The 17,188-nt window shown below is 40.8% G+C and overlaps 1 protein-coding gene across 2 annotated transcripts in view; it reads left to right on the forward strand.

The window, feature by feature from the left end:
• palm2akap2 (PALM2 and AKAP2 fusion) overlaps positions 1-17,188 on the forward strand; it is an 89,835-nt gene that overhangs the window by 25,937 nt on the left and 46,710 nt on the right. For both annotated transcript variants that reach the window (XM_028600834.1, XM_028600835.1), the window contains exon 4: positions 2,829-2,950. In XM_028600834.1, the coding sequence (XP_028456635.1) occupies positions 2,829-2,950 (122 nt within the window). The remainder of the gene's footprint in view (positions 1-2,828; positions 2,951-17,188) is intronic.

Here is a 17,188-nt window from a genome sequence, read left to right on the forward strand (position 1 = left end):
GTTGACTTTTCTATACAACACCAACAGGCTTGAACTCCAGATGCAATCAGCATCTGGTCACACAGTCCCATTTAATGGCCATTAGCTCTGAGTGCCACACAGCCAGGCAGCATGAAGCTGGCTTTGTAGTCCGCTCTCCAGAGACATAGTGGCCTGGGAGAGGAAACGGAGACTGGAGCCCAGAGGCTTGATAAGAACCTCTCGGCTGCATGATTCCAGCCTCTCAGAATGGAGGCGTTGGGACCATGTAAACACCATGACGATTTCAGAGTAATGGTAACCTTACCCAACATTTTCTGTTGAAGCCTGGTCTCCTCAGTAAATGGTTGATTTTCTCTCCAGCTGTTGGTTATTTCAATTGTTTTTAAATGAATGCAAGAATCCTTCTAAACAGCCCCAAACCTTCTCTTTAACAGTCCATCTCAAAGTGTCAGCGTGTCAGAGCTCAACAGGAAATGGAAAGTCTATTAAACAGCGTGAGAGAGAGCAGAGAGCAGGCTGGTTCTCAGAGGAAACAACTGGTCAATTATTCCAACTTTACTCAACACTGTTTTGTCGACTGTCGAAATGGTCCAGAAAAATTTAATAACACTTAATTTAAGTAGGACTTTATTAATAACATTCCACAGGGATGTCAGAGGTCCAGGTCAGCTACAGGCCAACATCTCCTCCTCTGGCTAAATAATCCTTTCTTTGCCTTACGTACATAATATTGCTATGATCCCTGGGAGTCCATTTAAAGACAAACTGGGCAAAACTAGCTGCATAAGGGCTATTAGCACCGGTCAGTCTGACTTTAAAGTAAATTCAACTCCAGACTTCATATTTAGTGTATTTTTTTATTTTATAAAAACAAATCTCTTTTTTCAAGATAGACAGCATTCGGCATTTCATACTACTCACTATAGTAGTCGTGCTGTGATCACGACATATGCTTCCCATTTAAATACATTAGTTTACATTTTCGTGCTGGCCACCACGAAAAAAACGACAAAAACGTCCCCTTGAACACGTATCGATAGAATAAATAACGTGACCATTTCACGAACTGCCATGAGACTGGGTTGCACTATATTTTAGTTCAATGGTGAAATTGGGTTCCGGAGAAGCACATTCATTCAGTGTAGTTGACAAACAGGCTATGTACGTTGACTTTCATTCAAAATATTTCTGAATATCTCTGAATACGTGATGCACATGATGTATGTGGGGTTAGCTTGGCTGTGTGGGTGTGCAGCAGCCACACACTCGCAGACACAAACAAACATAGACCCACTGCCACATTCTGACAGCCGGTGGTAAAATGCTTTGGAAGAGTTTCTGCAAGGCTCATTATGTTTGACAGCAAACAGTTGAAGGTGAAGCTAAGTGTTCCCACTCGACTCTGTTGTGGTAACAAAACAGAGTTCCAGGCAGAGACAAGACGTTAGAGACATAAACACTCTGGCATCCATTTTTAAAACATTAAAGAAAAGCGTGATGAGATGATTGGTACTTTCACCTCTGTGTATTTAATGCACCATGATGCAGACAAATTGTTCAGAGATCTAATGTAAATTCCTAATCTAGATTGTACCCCATTCCCACATTTCTAAGAATTTTTTTTCACTGAAAATTAGGCCCTATGTTCCCACAGCCCTATGTTCCCACATTTCTAGGACATTTTCAAAATTAGGCCTTGTGTTCCTACATTTCCCTTCAAGGGTTAGGGTTTAGGCAAACATAGGGCTAATTTTGGAAATAAATCTTAGACATGTGGGAACTGTGGGAACATGGGGCCAAACTTTCAGTGAAAAAAGAATTCTTAGAAATGTGGGAACATAGGGCTGTGGAAACATAGGCACGCTCCCCCTTTTGTGTGATCAAACGTGTCTTGGAGACAAAGCCGCAGACAGAGCTGCTGTAAAGAGAGTGAAAGAGACGTGATAATCTCATTAGCTTTGTTAAACGTCAATTAGCAGAGCCAAGTAGACACAGTTTATCTATTTATCTGTCAACATCAGGCAGGTCCATTTGAACAGAAAATAGGTAGTGTAAGAGAGGAGAAGGCTGAAATTATACTTTTATCCCTGTTGAGATGGACTTTGTGACGCTGTGTCTCCAGGCAGCAGCTGAATAGCAGACACTTCCCTTGCCAGAGAAGTTCTATCACTGAGAAATGTTTGTGTGATAAAAACTGCCATCTGTCTTATCACACAGCAGTAAAATGAAATTACAAGGTTTTTTTAAACTAAACTGTAGTTAAGCAAAATCTAATAGAAGAGTCCCAAATGAAAGCACAAGGCACATTCTTTTGAATTTAAGGAAAAACAAATTGGTTAAACTTGAACAAAAGAATTTAAGGAATTGAAGAAAAACAGCCTTGTTTGTGGATGAACATCTCCCTCGGGCCTGTGTGCTGTCAGCGTGTATGTAACAAGATAACTTACCATATATCACTAAGCATTCACGTTTAGCAAAGAGTGTTTTCCTATGAGTAACAGTTTACAGAGTTAGTTAAGAGTCTATCTGTGTTATGTAAAAAACTGTTTGCATGTGTGGGCTTACGAGTCTGTTTATTTGTTGTAGCTGTGCTTGGCAGTCATCTCACAAATTATTCACAAATGACTTTCCATAATGGAGGTCTATTGGCTGTTAATGGCTAGACAAGAAGATCTATTTCCAGATGTGTTGTGGTGTTGCTATAGACTCTGTACAGTCTGTGGGTAGAGATGTTTCCAACTATGAGTTGTAGTTTGAGCAGCTTCTCACATGCACTGTGGAGGAGGACCGCCAAAATGGCTGCCAGAAATGTAATGTCCCCTAACGTTACTCTGTCCCCTCCTCAGTCCAAAGCCATGCGTGAGCGATGGCTCCTCCAGGGAATGGGAGCGGAGGAAGAAGAGGCCCGGCGGAAACAGCTGCAACAGGATGAAGAACAAGGGAAGAGGCTGGAAGACATCATACACAGGTACGCTAATAGACGTCACAATGGCACTTGTTTCAGGCTTTGTTTAGTCTTAATGCTAATTGTGGCCTTGTTGATCATGTCTGACATACTGAGTAATGATAAAAAAAGTTGTAGCTGTTTTTGTAACTGCACATCTGCTGCTCCATCCAGCACTGTGTACTCTTCAGTTTTGACCGAATTGAGATATTTTCCAATCATATCATCTGTTTGGTTTTCCCTCCGGTCTTAACGGGACAATTCCGGCGCAAAATGAACCTAGGGGTTTATAACCGATGTGTATCCACTCGATCATTCTCTGGGACATGTTTTCATGCTAATCGATTGTTTTTGTAGCTTGGAAGAAGCTAGTGCGGACCGCTGATTAGCTTACAACGCTAGTATTCGGGGCATAAGGAAAGTAAAAACAGATCGCTATTTTGTACCACAAAAAATGCTCAAAATATCACCAAACTTCAACGGTAGCATAATGAGGGTCCTTAAATGTTAACCGAAGCATTGAGAACTTTGTAAGTGTACAGACAGTTTATTGAAAAGATAGATTATAAAGACAGTGTTCATGTTTACATGCGGCCACCGTCATGACTTACAGCTGGTGATGCAAACTAAAATCAAAAGCAATTTGTTCAATATATCTGAAATAATCACACCAATGTAAAAAATTGTCAAGTGTAGCTAGCTCCTTACTCAGTGGATAAGTGTCCATCTGGTCCCTCCGGTCTGGGTCGCTGTCTCCAATTTATTTTCGGGACATGGAAAAAAGTTTCAAGTACAGCCCTGTTTATCAGAGAGGGGAAATCTTCAGACTGTTCAAAACACAGCGTCTCTTGGGTGTCGCGACGCAACAGGTCCCACTCTGTGCAACACAGACACTCCTGTTCGGTGGCCATAGCTTCACAATGTCTGCAGGTACAAACCAATTTCCCGAAGTACGAGGCTGTGTAGCTGCATTGACTACCGGTAGCTCTCTCTCTCTCGTAGCCCTTTCACAGAGCTCCCGCAGCTCTTTGTTCAATAAACTGTAAAGTCTGTACAATTACAAAGTTCTCAATGCTTCGGTTAACATTTAGGGGCCCTTATTACGCTACAGTTGAAGTTTGGTGATATTTTGAGCCTTTTTAGTGGCATAAATAGCGATTTGTTTTTACTTTCCCTGTGCCCCGAATACTAGCGTTGTAAGCTACTTAGCGGTCTGTGCTAGCTTCTTTCAAGCTACAAACACATTTGATTAGCATGAAAACATCGAGTGGATACACATCTGTTAATAACCCCCTAGGTTCATTTTGCGCCAGAATTGTCCTCTGGCACAGATTTTTCTATCCTATCCACATGGTCCAAACTGGAAATACTAAAAGAACAATGTGACTACATCAGTAACATACAGTGTGCACCGCGTGTGATGCTACAAATCGAGAACTGGGACATTCGATAGCTATATCAAAATACTGAGGACATCACCATAGCACACTTTAATTACATCAGCCATATTTGAAACATCGAACCAGAGTTCTAGTGCGACTGTATGTGCCTCAACACAAACACACTCATTATCTGGTTACAACACACACACACACACACACACACACACACACACACAACCACACACACCATAGCACACTTTAATTACATCAGCCATATTTGAAACCTCGAACCAGAGTTCTAGTGCGACTATATGTGGCTCAACACAAACACAATCATCATCTGGTTACAATATACACACACACACACACACACACACACACACTGTAACTGGAGAAGTATTGGAGGTGTGGGATTCTGCAGGACAGCTCTGGAATCTAGCTGTTCTGTAACTTTAGAGCAAAATCTACATTCCTCTCGTCCACTGGTGTGTGAAAACAAACACCAAGAGCTACTGTACACACATGCATCATCTTCTCTAAAAACAGATACGACAAGAGCTGACAATGAGGGAAGACGGAGAAGGATGTAATAGATGAAGAGGGGGGAAAAAGATGAGGGAGATATTAAAGAAAATTAGAGCTGGAGGGAGGCAACAGGGAAACGTATAAAGCCGAAACAGAAAGATACAAGAAAGGCAAGTGAAAGCAGGGCGGAATTGCCAGCGGAAGAGAGTGAGAAGGTTGACAAAGGTGGAAAAAAGGTGGAGTGATGTGATTCTGTGGGCACTTCCTGCGTTTGTGTCTCTGGGAGGAGCTTCCTGATACCAATCAAGCATTGCTGCGAGATAGCCATTTATTCCCCAATGAAGTGGGGGCATGTGATCATTATAGCTGTGAATAAAGTGCCAGCAAGCTCTTGTCATCCTTGCTTTGTATACTCGGCTGTGAGTGTGTGTCTTCTCTGAGACACGACAAGCATTTTGGGGTCAAGTTTTTTTTTTTATATATATATATATAAATATATGGAGATGCTGGGAGGGGCCCATAGAAAATGCCTTTCTACAGGGGCCAGAATTTTGTGCTATGCCCCTGCTCTGCCTAATAATGTATGCATGGCCAAGAAGGCCCTTAAAAGTTCATTAAATGCCTGGGAAATGAAGGCAAAAAGGAAAAGCCTCTAAATGGGATTTTCTTTCTTTTGCTGTGTGTTTTTTGGCAAGACAGATAGCAAGAACACGGCCTAAAGCGGTAGAAACTACACCATGCAGCAAAGAGTAGAGGAAAATATGAGGGAATGAGGCACGCAGATTTCTGTCCGTTTTAAGCAATGGGAGAGAAGTTAATCACCCAACATGCAGATTTATTATTTCACAGCTCACGTATTCGAGAGATGGGGATCAGAGCACGCTCCGAAAATTAGGCTCGCGGCAAGGCTCCGGGGTCAATTTGGCATCCGTGAGTCCGGCACACGCTCCACCTCCTCATCTATCAAATCTCGCCATGAAAGAGGCTCTGTTAGCCTGCAGCTTCTGTAGCTTATCGCCAGCGCCGCAGTAACATCAACATCTCACGTTGTCAGGAACACCAGGATAACATTCGCTCTGGTACAAACAGAACAGCACAGAATGGTCAAAGAGAGAGCATTGTAGACCGAAGCACAGTTGTGATTGTAGAGCGTGAATCTCTTCATTCAGCTGCTGTTGAATAGACTTGTTGTCTTCTGTTTTTCAAAGAGGAGAGTTTGTAGTTTGTGGTTTCAATTACCTTACAAAAGCAATTAAGCCCACAAAGATGATTCTTTACTGTGCTACGCTGACATGTGGTTTTGGTCTGGTTTCACTTCTTTCTTTTTTTTTGAGAGAGAGCACATAGTGTCGCCCAATGCTTCTTTATTTAATCAGAGACAGGAAGCAGAAAACCAAGTAAAGAAAAAGTTACAATAGAAAAAATACAGCTTCAGTACGCACAACCACAAAACCATCCATTATTGACTTGAAAAATGTTTCACTTTCCCACTAAGTTTTTGACTAAGTTGGTGTAAGAATAATAGCCTTTTCAGTTTTTACTAATGTAAATATGCATATACGTTTTCAGGCCTCTCCAAATAATATCAGTTATTGTCTTTAAAACCATCCACACTCACATGTCACGATGTTAGGTCATGTTCTCCACAAAACCGTAAACGTTTAGCAAAGAGCAGATAACCTGGCATATGTCCTGCATGTTTATACATAAGCAATGCAGCTGAAGTCATTATTAAGAAACTACCAGGGTCTCAGATTTGGGCTGAAAATTGCTTTAAGAGGAGCTCAGCTGTCTGGGATTAAATTCTCGAGGCCTTCCGAACACAATTTGTCTCCACTGGGTAACATAAAGTCACAGAGCACATGTGTGGGAGTCTAAGGAGTGCCTTCAGTCACACAAATCCAAAACCTGAAACCCTTTAACAACACTATTTAACACAAATAACCATAAAGCATCACTCTGGAGTGAAGGGGAACGGTCTTCTGTGAAGACGTATCATTTACTTGGGTGGGATGTCTTGCTGTGAAGGTGGTTAATATTTCTATTGAGATGTTTTGAACAGGACAGGACACTGACAGAGAGCTAACGCGTGTGTGTGTGTGTGTGTGTGTGTGTGTGTGTGTGTGTGTGTGTGTGTGTGTGTGTGTGTGTGTGTGTGTGTGTGTGTGTGTGTGTGTGTGTGTGTGTGTGTGTGGATGGGTGGGTGGGGTGTGGCATCTATATTTACACTCTGCGGGACACCATCCTAGAATATCCTGTAACCCGGGCGACTGGAGTCTTTCCAATACTGATAGGGACAGAGGTGAATTGAGGGGACGAATATGGACACTGCATTATCTGTGTGTGTGTGTGTGTGTGTGTGTGTGTGTGTGTGTGTGTGTGTGTGTGTGTGTGTGTGTGTGTGTGTGTGTGTGTGTGTGTGTGTGTGTGTGTGAGAAGACAGAGAGACAGAGGGAAAGTAAAGCTATAATAATGTGTAAACATGGATTTCCATGAAAACTCCACCTACCTCCACCTATAAACATTTCGGAAATAGATTCCAATGCCCCGTAACTAAAAGCACAGAAGCCTAGATGTCTTGTCCCTCCCACTTGTATGGCTGCTAGACTACTAACACATGCACTGCTGAACATTTTATTGACCGAAAGTGACAAAGACAAGGCAGCAGCTCTTTTATGGATGCTCGTATCGTTTCATGCACCGGAGGACACATAAACAAGAGTGAAAGAAAGAGGAGAAACAGCTGTGTCTGTCTTTGGAGAGAAAAAATAAGTGCTACTGTGCTTTAAATGCGTGAAGAAAGAACTGGAAAGAAGCTACAATAAAGGACAAGCGTTCCTTCAGATCAGCCGTACGATTATGCAATCTTACTGGAAAACTTTGAAACAAAGACAACAGCAGTGTCTTTGTGAAGGTTTTGTAAGTGCTGCCTGCTGTCGACTTTAAACTGGAAATCACATAAAGTGACGGGGATGGAAAAAAACCAACAGTGCAATCTTTGTACAGGCTATTCCATACAAACACCTAAGGCCATTGAGCTTAGAGAGCACAGAGAAAAAGAGAGATTGGAAATAGATGCAGGTTGTGAGGTAGTTGTCCCCTGTTGTAACCCAACTTGAGGGAACACACAAAGTGACAGAGCAGTGAAGAAAACAGCAGCCATTGTGCGCAGGAGCTCACTTTGCAGAGGCTGAGAACAAACAGACGGAAGGAGACCGAATGAGAGTGCATGGCGGCTGCAGTGGTAGTTTTACAGATATCCCTATCATTACACGGACAGGCTAAGTAAACAGAAAGAGGGACATACAGCAGCAAAAGGCCCAGTAGTGGCACTGGCCCGGCCCCGTGCCCACACCATGCTACTTTTAGGTTATTGCTTGTTTCATGTTGCCCAGACAGCTCCATGCTGATGCAGCCATCATCGGAGAGGAGCCGTGTGGTTTTTATACAGCGTGTCCTAACCCAGCAACAGGACAACTCAGACCAGAGCTATTAGGAGATGTTTAGTTTTGTCTTTTCCAGAAATCAGAAAGTGTACTATCATTTCGGACGTGCATGCTTGTTTTTCAGTGAGTTCAGTTATATTTTGCAGTGTTAATAAAATGTAGGCCACTGCAGCAAGATGGGCCTGTGCGTTTGCAATACTCTATACTTAAGCTCTTTATTTATTTACTGTCCTCAACATGTACTTATAATGTATATATTTCATATTTACTTACTCAAATGTATTTGACTACATTCGTGGGGACTGTACGTAGGTCTAAATCCATAGCTAATAGCTTCCTCAAGTCTCTGCTGAGGTGGCAACATGACTTAGACCTACGAGACAGAGCCAGCTTTCCGCTGTTTTCCGCGGTGTCCAGTTTTTGTGCTAAACTAAGCTAAGCTAACCAGCTGCCACAGTGATCTCTTTTCTTTCTCCTGTCAATCCTAATTCCCTTGCTAAATCCTTCTGCTGCAGTGACCCTATTCATCTACAGGAGATCAATAAAGTTTTATCTAATCATGTCTAACTATCCAATCAGTTATCCGACCAAAAAAACTCAGGTCTAAACTGTACTGAAGAGACAAATGGAGTGTGTACAGTAGGAGACAGGAGGTCCAGCAGGCAGTCCGGCAACAGCTAGTCTAATATCCTTCGCGTTCCACTTCCGGGTATTGCTCCGGTGCTGCAGGAAATTCTGCCGGATGCATGTATTTTCCGTTTCTTTCCACTTTCTCTGTGTTGGAATTTTAAATTCAGTGGATTCATGAGGACTATTGTTAACTGCTCCTGAGATCTCTGCAGGGTAAATTGAGACAGCTAGCTAGACTATCTGTCCAATCTGATTTTTCTCTCGCATGACTATTTTGCAGCGGCTCTGAGCGGAGTTTAGCACCGCCCATGACGATTCTGATTGGTTTAAAGTAATGCCATTAGACCAGAGCACGTTTTCCTCCCATCCCTGAATGCTGTGTGCTTTGGAGGAGGGCAAGGGCAAGACTAGGCAACAGCAAACTATACTTATTGCAACAAGCCCATTGAAGTGCCCTATATCGTGTTACATAACGTTCTAAGAATATTTGTCTTTTCCCTCACAGTGGCAGTATGAGAGCACAGCGTTTTTAACTGACCAGAAAAGTTTGAGGCAGAAACTATTTTAGCTCAGGTTGAATGCTGCGGTGGAAACAAACTGCAGAAACCTACATTGTACCAAATCAAACTGCTTTAAAGTCCAGAATGAGTCAGTAAATGTGACATAGTTCAGACCAAGGATAGACTATAGATTGAAGAGCACAGCACAACCATGATTCATGTTGGACGGCTACTGTAGATAAAGTCAGATCCATCAATGCCTCCTGTTTCTTTTTAGTTCTCCACCAAAAGCCCCCAGGTTACAAAGAACAAAGTGGAGTAAGAACACACTTGGTTCATGTTCCACATCTGCAAAAACCAAAACCATTTAGCATTTGGCATCTATCTTGATGTCAAAACAAATCTTTTCAAGCAAAAAAGGTTGTGTATACAGAGGAATGAAAAGTTACTCCGTCACGGCCAATAGCTTGAACAAAAAACACAAATGTCTTGTCATTCCTCAGGGACACTGAAGTGTTTGTGATCTGTCTTTTATCATTGCACACCCTCCTTTTGGGTTATTTTACAGTCTCATAATTTAAGCCAGGTAAACTATTTCTCTCATTTAAAGTCAGTCCAAATGAGAATGTCAACTACATGCATGAAATACACAGTAAATTCCCTGGATCCTGTTTGCCTTATGGTGCATTTAGTTTGACATTAACTATTCTTTTGTTAATATTACAGTAGAGCAACATAAGATTGTGACATTATAGGGCGCAGATGCATTTTTATGTATTTAATGAGAGCTGTAACAATTGATTGACAGAAATTAATCTGCTACAACTTTGATGATCTATGAGTCACTTCAGTTGTACAATTTCAGCATTTTCTGGTTCCAGATTTTCCAATGTGAAGATCCACTGCTTTTTAGTTGTTTCATATTATGGCAGACTGAACATATTTGGGTTTTGGACTGTTGGTCAGACAAAAGCTAGACGTCTGAAGACTTTACCTTGAGCTGTCAGAGACTGCAACAACTGTTTTTTTTTTTTCGCTATTTTGTGGACTTTTCATAGGCTAAACTATTAAGTGATTAAGTAAAAAAAATAAAAATGATAGACAGATAAATCAAAAAGAAGAACGCAAGATTCAGAAATCACAAATATGTACATAGATGCGTCTTTAATGAGAGTCTCACCGCCTCAGACCACACTCTAGTGCTTTCAATGTAATGAACAGAAGCCTTTTATAACACAACAGCGCTTCTCAGGGACTGAGCTAGGGCTCAAAGACAGCTCTCCTATCAATCAAACACTGTGGTACTGTATAATTATTCAAACCCACTAAATGTGCTATTAACACCTTCCCGAGTCCCTTCACTTAAAGATCAGTAAAGAAAACACAGTAGGATAATAATACACATAGGTAAAGTGCTGTCTTTGCTGCATACTGTATGTGCGCATAATAACAGAGGTGAAACATAACAAAGTGCTACTTCAGTTTGTAAGTACTGACATTCATAGTTCCTCAGTGAACTATAAGAATTCCGAATTTAGGTGACATTTATCTCTTCTTAAGTCAATTATAACTTTAGAACAATATTAAGTTATAAGCATTGGACCTTCTAATTAATGGAGTAATTTGGGTGTATAGACTAGTATCCATTCTGCTTTCCCTGTCATGTTGCCTACAGTGCAGCCTTTAATTTGCCTCGTTGTACCCTTTAAACTGTAAACAATGATACAGATCAAGACTTGGGACAGAGAAAGAAGGATATATATATATAAATATATATATATATATATATATATATATATATATATATATATATCTATGCTGTTAATCATTCATGATCAAAGTAGAGAGGAACAAAGAACTGTATGCGCTCCTTATGTGAAACGGGAAGAAGCAGACTACCGTATGACAGCATATAAATAAATAAAAACTGCGTCAATGTGCCCGCATGTATCAGGGACAGGATGTGTGTGTAGTAGTTGTGTTTTGTGTGTGTGTGTGTGTGTGTGTGTGTGTGTGTGTTTTGTTGAGCTAAACCTGCAATGTAAAACAGCAACTTTATTAAGGACTTTGCAATTTCACAGTTTGTGAAAATGGAGGAAAAATACTGGACTGGCCTCAGTGTTGACCTTTCTTGTTTAGCTTCACTGTGGTTCGTTGAGCTCTTTATTGATTTTGAAAGTGGTTGCGGTTGAATGTGGAGGCCGGTGACGTTCATTTGGCATTGTGATAAATCTTCACAAATCACATTTATTTGAAACCATTACTGGCATCACATCTGTAGGAGACTAGTGCTAGAAGAATGTGAGAAAAGTGAGCCACATCAGAAGATGCATTTTTCAAAACTCCCCGCACTGAAGCTTCTTCGATAGCACTTTACTTTAACCCCCTCATTTAGCATTTAATAGCAGTATATGAACATTTAATACATGGTTTATAGCCCATCATAATGTAGTTGTAGGCAGATATAAGGAAATGTTTGAGTGTTCATCAGTGTACAGTATTTGTCAACAATTAGAACTGCTCCCATATTTTATATTAATGCAACTGTGCATTACTATTGTCTTTCATGTTCTGTTTATACACCAGCCCCTACTTAATGGATACCCACAGAAGGAGTTCTAGTTGTTGTCAAATACATTAATAAACAATTGAATCTGCTAACAACTACATTATTATAAGTATTAAAGTAGTATTACTTATAAATAACTAAATAACTAGTGAACTACAACTGGAGAAAAGTAAAAAATGAGCAGAGAAAGAGTAAAAATCTAACTGCCCAAAATAGATTTAAACTTCAGCTACTTCCCTTCATGGACTGCTTGGAAAAACTGTGGCTCTTCGGCTCCGCCCACTAAGGTTTTTTCATTCTCCAAGCAGCTCAGAGTCTTGAAAGTGTGCTAGAAAAACTCCAGGACCTGGTCCTAGAGAGCTCTGGACCTAGAGAGCTCTGTTCAAGCACACAGCACAAAAAAAGTATCACGTATGAATACACAATGTGGTTCGACTTCCTCTCTTTCCTTCTGTGTCTAAATCTCTGACAGTCTGTGTACACATAGGAAAACACACACACATCCACCACACATAAAACCAGATGTCAGCTCTTCCTCCTTCTGTATGATGTGGAAAGCAGTTGCTGCCCACCCAGGCGTATCCATGGTAACAGGCCTGCGGTGGGTTGACAGGGCGTGACGGTGACATCACTGGTCTCTTTCAGGATTGCCACAGAGATAGTAACACTGCCAGACACAGCAGTATAAAGAGAGGATGAGGAGGAAGGAGGGACGGTGTGAGGTCATGTCCTCAGCTCTCTCGCTCTCTCTCACACACACACACACACACACACACACACACACACACACACACACACCTAAACACTTTGATTATGTGTTTAATAGATTTCTGGTTTTGCAAGTCTAGACATTTTTATATTCATAGCTGTTATACTGTATCGCAGGGGTCTTCAATGTCCCAAGCAAGCCGAGGACCCCCTAACTTAAAGAGAGACGGAGCAGGGACCCCCTGCTACATATATTGTATAAAATTAAGATGCATATTAAACTGGGCTTACAATTACGTGTAGCGTGGCCTAAAGCCTTTATACATATCTGTTTTGCATAGAATACTAAGCTTTTAAAAAAGCCTTTTAATTGTTGGCATGATTTTATAAATCATGTTTTAATTTTAAAACATACATGTGGCACAGTGAATCCTTAGGATTAACTGGATCTGTAGATGGCTATCTTAGTGACTGCCTTACCTATAGGCCAGTAAGCCTGTCCTCAGTGGGGATTTAGTTTTGCTAATAATATGTTGAATTCATGTTAAGACTTTTAAATTTTTGAAAAGAAAACGTACAAAAAATTACAATAATTTGGACCCCCTGTTGATGATGCTGTATAGTATTTAATTCTGTAACAGTGCATTCTCTAAAAAGGCCCGGGACGACATAAGGAGTAAAGCAAGTTGAGACATTGAAGTAACATCTGGTGATAGGTAGGACAGTTAATTATGTTTCGCCCTTTCCGGAGGATTTGTAGAGTCCATTGATAGCAGGGTTTTATACCGTAGGAATGGTCAAGAAAATAATCCATCCATCATGCTATTTCTTTCATTCTGTGCTTGCAGTTTTGGTCATGTTTGAGGTTTGATCACTAGAGGGAGCCAGACACAAATATGACCCTTGCCAGTATGTTTCTCTTTGCTCTGCACTATAAGCTAAAGAGCACACAGGGGGGGCTGACACATTGAAAGACTGTCCAGTGAAATAGTCTTGTAGGAAGTGTTGCCTTTGTGGACCTTGATTGAGACAGGTGTTGATCCAACTTCAGAATATTCTTTTAGTTTGTAGTTTGCTGTGGGGTTTTACATGATGATGTAGTAGCCTATTTCATTCATGATTTGTGTACTGTGGATGTTTACAGGGGCGTAGCACAAAATTCTGGGCCCTGTAGAAAGGCATTTTCTATGGGCCCCTCCCTGCATCCACAGCTATTCATTCTAGCATCTTTCTGGGCCCTCCTCACATCAGGGCCCTGGGTACTCAGTCCCCTTTTTACCCCCAGTCTGAAGCCCCTGGATGTTTAACTGTATGCCTTCCTCCTTTCATAGTTTTTACTTTACTTCCCATCCTTGTGCACATCCACTTCTTACATACTCTTTCTACCTACTCAATATTTTTTTACAGTGGATAAACTCATTAGGTATCACTGACTTAGTATGAGTCCCTGAAGGAGCATAACAGTGATATTAGAGTGGTGTATTATTAGCTGTAACCTGTCATTCTCACAGAGAGGATTTAGATAGATCAAAAAAATGTATTTATGATTACCCAATTTATTCTAGTGTTTTAAGCACCTGACAAGGAAAAAATGCAGAGTACTTGAAGTACTAGTGATGTAATAGGATGAGAAACCTGCGTGCTCCTCCGGTCACACATTTTCTTCTTAACTATTTTGGCATTACCTCATGCGGCTTACAGGACACAGAAGTAAAATCCATTTCCCGCCAGAAATGGCGAAAAAGGAAATAAGATAGGGAGGAGAAGAGAGGAGTAGCCACATGAGAGGCAACGGGGTGTAAACATCTGCTACAGAGCGAAAATACATAGGTGCCGGTTAAACAAGACCCAAGGAATTTACAATCTCCAACCCAATGGACAGAGTTACGGACACTTTCCAGCTGCTTGTTTTTGTTGATTGATGTTTCGGTGGCGGTTTAGTTTGTCCAAATGAAATTGGGAAAGAAAGTATGTTTCTTCCTTCGTCCTTCAATATAACCTCTGTAAAGTGGGATAGTCTGACCCCAACATATATGTGAAAGTATGTAGTGTGTCTGCAGACCATTGTCATTTAAGCACCATAGTTTTTGGACGTGTAATAATCACTGTTTAAGTATAACAGGGTTAGGACAGGTTAATTCTCAGTCATTGCATGTTTTGGGGGCACATACACTTCTTACATTTCTGAGCAAACTGACAGTTAGCAACCTAACTTGTAAAGGCACAATATGTTCAGTTTATTCAAAAGACACATTTCTGCCATTAACTCCTGTGTCATAACTGCAAACCATTCACCATCATCGACTCCAGATCGTTTCCCATCTCTGCTACTGTGATGATACACATAGAAGTCAGTAGTTTTTGGTTTACTGGAAGATTGATTAGCTAAAAGTATCAACACAATAATCACAATAAGTATATTCAGACACATCAGCTTCATGTGGTCTACAGCTTAATATTTTGGAAAGATGTACATTGCTTTACATCCACAGTTCCACTCAGTTCTTCCACACATCCCGTTAGCATGCCATGCACGCTTGTGGCCTGCAAGGTATGCAACACCTAATACTCAAAAACTTGTCTGACATACTGTACTTGACGTAGCGAGGCAGCACAGCGCTGTAACTCACCAGCACAGCTAATCACAGCTATTCCATCAAAGCAAATTGGTTGATAATTAAATGATCAAAACCAGTGATTGCTCTGCCCTTAGACCTGCCTGCCCTCCTTCTGGTCCCTCTCATCTCTCCTCCCGTCTTGTCTTTTTCTTTTTCCCGGCTGACGTTGTTTTCTTCAAATCGATCTCATGACTGCGCGATGTAGGGCAGGTTGCCCGTCCGTGTGCAACGTCAAACGTTTACTTCAGCTAATTTTGCACACATTACATTGCTGTATGAAAGTCTTGTCTGGATTAGTCTACAAATAGATTTCAAGTAGTCTACTTACATGAACTGATTACACATTGTGGTGCAGTCCTTGCAACTCAGTCCAAGGTTGGGTAATTGTTTCACATTTTGTACCTGCAAGGCTAGAGCTGAATACAGAATGTACAGTCCAGCATTACTGTAGTTATAGATAACCAGTGTCTCAGACCACAAGATACATTCAGATATAAAATACTTTAAAGTTACTCAAGAAAAGGTAAGGGTGCTGAAAGTAACATCATAAGTATCATGGCTGTAATAAGTTACTTTCACTTACTTAATTGCCTACTTGAATGATTAAGTGGTTAAGCTGCTATCAAGTTCCAGTCTAACCTGGACAATACACTCTGATAAGATGCTGGCTCTCTTTAGAATTGACATTGGGGTTAAATTAGCTTTCCTGCATGTTTCTGTATTTGTTATATTCTTAGCATAGCAAGAGACAATACACTTTTGTTTTTGAACACACAGACCCTTGAATCCTCTGATTTCAAGTAACTGAACCACTGGTGGAAGAAGTATTCAGATACTTGAGTAAAAGTAGTAATACCACACTGTAAAAAAAATACTCTGTTACAAGTAAAAGTCCTGCATTTAAAATGGTACTTAAGTAAAAGTATGGAAATATCATCAGGAAAATGTACTTAAAGTATTAAAAGTAAAAGAAAGAGAAAAATCCTCACATTTCAGAAACTAGGAACGATCCAAACTGTTGTGTGTTTAATGTTCTAATCATTTCAGCTGGACTTGTAGGCCGTTATATTGTTGGGTAGTTTAATTTAGAATAAAACATCAGATTTGTTTTGTGTGCAAAACTCTTCATTTGTAAAGTAACTAGTAACTAAAGCTGTCAGAATTAAGGTGCTCTAAGCAATGTTGGGTGACGTCACTTCTTGTTGATTCAATTCAATTCAATTCAATTTTATTTATAGTATCAAATCATAACAAGAGTTATCTCAAGACACTTTACAGATAGAGTAGGTCTAGACCACACTATATAATTTCCAAAGCCCCAACAATTCCGGTAATTCCCTCAAGACGTTGACGTTCGAAGTATTGTAAAAACAAAACAGAGCTTTTACGTCTTATACTGCGGAACATCCCTGTACACCACAGCTTCTTTAGTGTGCATGCTTACTGCTCTGCTGCCCCCAGGGCTCTCTTGCAAGAGATAACCTGATTACTGTAAATAAATGAACCATTTTATACCATTTTGCTAAGGTTTCTGAGGGCATGCATACCAATGAAGAAGGGTCCTCAGTCAACAAAGCTTTGAAAACAAGTATTTCCAGGGCCACAATATAGGTCTTCAGGTTGCTGTCCAAACCTCACCCTGCTGAAGATAAACTTGAGTAGGAACACTGGCAGATGGGTGGATTTGTTTCGTCAAACCTGTAGCGATCAGAGCCAAAGCACCAGGTTTTCTGGCAAACATTAAAGACCCAACCTTTGTTCTTGTTAGTGTCAGCTCTCTGTTCACAGTTGAACTTGGCTTATTCACGCTAACGAACTACGCGCTCATGTTTCTCTTAACTGCTTTGGATAAAATGTCTCTCAAATGGTAAACGGTGCAGTCAG

This window comes from Perca flavescens, chromosome 16 (assembly GCF_004354835.1).
Source record: "Perca flavescens isolate YP-PL-M2 chromosome 16, PFLA_1.0, whole genome shotgun sequence".
In the NCBI taxonomy this organism is placed as follows: Eukaryota; Metazoa; Chordata; class Actinopteri; order Perciformes; family Percidae; genus Perca; species Perca flavescens.